At 59.6% G+C, this 3,483-nt stretch overlaps 1 protein-coding gene across 6 annotated transcripts; it reads left to right on the plus strand.

Annotated features, from left to right (window-relative positions):
* The first annotated feature begins 677 nt into the window (after positions 1-677).
* On the plus strand, positions 678-3,407 carry S100A3 (S100 calcium binding protein A3). 6 transcript variants are annotated; one of them, XM_019627315.1, is made up of 3 exons: positions 678-706; positions 2,309-2,454; positions 2,903-3,407. In XM_019627315.1, the coding sequence occupies exons 2-3, from the start codon at positions 2,314-2,316 to the stop codon at positions 3,065-3,067; spliced, it is 306 nt and encodes a 101-aa protein (XP_019482860.1). In that variant the 5' UTR covers positions 678-706; positions 2,309-2,313; the 3' UTR covers positions 3,068-3,407. The 6 variants fall into 6 exon arrangements, with proteins under 6 accessions (XP_019482860.1, XP_019482859.1, XP_019482857.1 ...); XM_019627314.1 differs by lacking the exon at positions 678-706 and adding an exon at positions 801-842; XM_019627312.1 differs by lacking the exon at positions 678-706 and adding an exon at positions 1,193-1,366.
* Positions 3,408-3,483: the final 76 nt, after the last annotated feature.

Raw genomic sequence — 3,483 nt, forward strand, 5'->3', positions numbered from 1 at the left:
CCACTCGGCCGGCCCCCCATATTCTTATTAAATTAGTTTCTCCTGTGAATCTGTCTTAGGTTAATTTGATTTTTAGATCAGCCAAAGAACCTGGAAGGGCAGGAGGGAACTTTTTCTTCCCCAACATATCCTACAGATGCCCTCCCCAGGGCAGCAAGCAGTTCCCAACCCAAAGCTACCAAACACACATCTGGAGATCAGGCAGGGGGTATCCCATGGCCTCCACCTTCTCACCTGGAAATGAAGGGCCTAACCAGATGCTCCTGTAGGAGAGCCCCTAGCACAGGGGTTCTCTGGGGGCACAAACTTATGCCAGGCTAGAGTGTGTTCCCACTTTGTATTCTGGGGTGCCTGTTCAGAGTGAGGGGACAGGGGATAGATATGAGGGACAAGCCCAGCCTGTCTCCTCCTGCGACAGAAGGGTACAGGCAGGAGGCTGTCCCCAGTTCCCAGCTCTGGGGGAGGGCAGAGGGGGAATGAAGGGGTGCAGTGTCTGAGGCCCAGACTGGGCCTTTGATGTGTGCATGGGTAGGTGGGCGGTTGGGTCTGTAATAGGGATGTCCAGGGAAGGAGGCAGGGAGGCCCCGGGGGCACCCTCAGCTTGACCTACTTGGGCCCCCCATAATTGCCCCCTTCCTTCGTTGGGAGACTACAAATAGGGCTGTGCTGTCTCTAGGCTCCTACATCTGAACCTCCAACCCCAGTGGTGAGTGCCAGCGGCGTGGGTCCTGCTCTGGACTGGGTGTTGGTCCCCTGGTCCAGGGTGTGGGCATGGGGGTGGAGGGACCGCTGGGACTGATGGGGTGCGGGAAGTCAGATATGCTGAACTCAGAGGTTCTCTTGTACGGTGAGGGGCTGTCGGGAAGTTTTGGTTAGGGGGTGTGCAGGGCTGAGGTCTGGCTCTGGGGAGGGGCCAATGGGCTGAAGGCACCGGTGCTGCCCTGAGTTAGCTCCCTCCCTCTCTCCTCGCCTCCTTCCTTCTTTCTCCCAACGGGCTGAGACAGGCCAGGCTGCTTGGGGAGCAGAGGATTCCCTCGGGTTTCCAGGCACCGAGCTTCTGGAAAAGCAGCAGTAGTGGCGCCAGGCAGGCTGGCGGGAGCCCAGAAGGGCAGCTGAGCGCCGCTGAGGTTCCCTAGTCCCTGGGATCATGGCCCTTTCCTCTCCTGGGAACCCGGACAGCCTGCTCCAGTCCTGGGCCTAGACCCCAGGAAGTGCTTGGTCCCATCACCCCTTTCCTCCCCTTCTTTCCATAGCCACGGCCATGCTGGCCATTTGCTCTAAGGGCCCAGCAAAGGGGGACTCATTAGGGGGAGAGGCTTGGCTCTGGCTCCCTTGTTGCAAGACTCCATTCCCTGGGGGAACCGGGGTGAGTCACTGGGCTCGCATGAAAACAACACTTGTCTTCCTGGTTGCCACAGGGTTTTACCAGGCTGGAGGCGTCCTCCCAGCAGGGCGGTGGAAGGGGCCAGTGGAATGGGGTGAGGGGGGGTGGGCAATTCCAGGAAGAGCTTCCCCTCTAACAGAACAGGGTACCCTTATTAGCCTTCTGTCTCAAGACCCCCAGGGATCAGGAGGATGGCCTCAGGTGGGGCAGATCACAGACTGGTAAATACCTGAGCTTACTCCCCTGCTAGGCCTGTGAGGTGGGATTGACTTTACTTTACAGATAAGGCACCTGAGACCCAGGTAGGGGTAAATGGCTCACCTAGGATTGCACAGCTAGTGAGAGACAGAGAGGATCCCAGGGGCATCTTTTCTGGATGAGGTTCCCCTGAGTTTGGGGGAGGAGGGACGGTGAGGGGTGGTGAGGTGGTGGGAGCGTCTCTCAGACCTGACCCCTCCAAGGGCCCGAGGACAGATAGCGCTGGGGGTGAGGGGTGAACGAGTTCCTACAGAAGCAGCTCTGGGGTCCTAAAGGGGAGGAGCCTTCCAGGGCTGGAGCTGCTTGTCATGGGGTGATGCCGAGTGGGACTGAGTCCTTCCTGGGTGTCGGGAATGAGGAAAGGTGGAGAGAATCAGGAGTCTGCCGTGAGGGGGCCGGGGGAGAACACTCTCCCTGAGGGGTTCCCAGTGATGTTGGGGAAATGGGACCCCTGTTCAGGAAAATAACAATGGGGGTGCAGTAGGGAAATAGATCAGGAGGTGCTGGTGTGGTCAGGGAGGGCTGCTTGGAGGAGGAGGGCTTGTGTGCCCGGAAGCCTGGTGGAGATTAAGACAGGTCTGGGAGCAGTCCTGGGAACATGGAGCACAGAGGTGCAGGGGGGCTGAGCGGGCCTCTGCTGTGGGTCACATCCTTGTTCCGTGACAGTGAGGATGGCCAGGCCTCTGGAGCAGGCGGTGGCTGCCATCGTGTGCACCTTCCAGGAATACGCAGGGCGCTGCGGGGACAAGCACAAGCTGTGCCAGGCGGAGCTCAAGGAGCTGGTACAGAAGGAGCTGCCCACCTGGACTCCGGTGAGCACCTGGGGTGCCCAGCCTGCGGGGAAGCACTGCTTGGGCTCTGCTAAGAGACACCTGGGACAAGTGCTGGGCAGAGGACAGAAAGAGGTGGGGGAGGCCAGACCATGGGCCGAGGACACCAGGCAGGAAAGTGACAGGGTGGGAATCCGTTTCCTTATTACACCTGCCGTGTTGCAGGGCTGTTGGGAGGATGGAGAGAGAGCAGAGGGAAGAAACACAGTAGGCACTCAGCAGCAACACTGGGTGCTCCATAAATGATCTGGGAGGGGGATGGGGTGTTGGCATGGTGAGTTATCAGAGCAGGTCAGTGAGATTGGCCCCCAGAAGGGCTGTGGGTTGGGATGGGTGGGACCACCCAGGAGTAGGGCAGGGAAGCGGCGTGTGTGAGGCATCCTGCCCCCCCCATAACCTCCATCTCCGCCCCCCCCCCACACACACACAGACGGAGTTTCGGGAGTGTGACTACAGTAAATTCATGAGTGTCCTGGATGCCGACAAGGACGGCGAGGTGGACTTTGTGGAGTACGTGCGCTCGCTGGCCTGCCTCTGCACCTACTGCCACGAATACTTCAAGGACTGTCCCCCGGGACCCTCCTGCCCCCAGTAACCTCTGCTCAGGGGTCTGCTCAGGACCTGCTCCAGCTCTGCCCTGGGGTCGTCCTGGGCATGCCGCCCACACCGCCTCCCCTCTCTCCTGCACCCCTTCCATTTGGAATCTCCCAGGTTTGCCCCTGATATCTTAACCCATTTTGCCTGAGGCGGGGGACGTGTGAAGGGACCTGTCCCCAGGATCACAGCTGGTGACATGTAGAGCGGCCACCGGCTGTCCCCCGACTGTGGCTGGTGATAGGAGAGGGGGGGCTACTTTGAGGCTGGGCGGGCTCAACAGAGCATGTGCTCGAATGAGACCATGGTGGGAAAAAGCCTGCTGAACTCCCAATAAAGAACTGGTGTCACTTGGCGTGCTTTGGTTTTTCTTAGAGGACAGCAGAGGCCTGGGGGCAGAGTGCCCTGGAAGGGATT

Source organism: Hipposideros armiger, unplaced genomic scaffold (genome assembly GCF_001890085.2).
Source record: "Hipposideros armiger isolate ML-2016 unplaced genomic scaffold, ASM189008v1 scaffold_729, whole genome shotgun sequence".
Taxonomy (NCBI): Eukaryota; Metazoa; Chordata; class Mammalia; order Chiroptera; family Hipposideridae; genus Hipposideros; species Hipposideros armiger.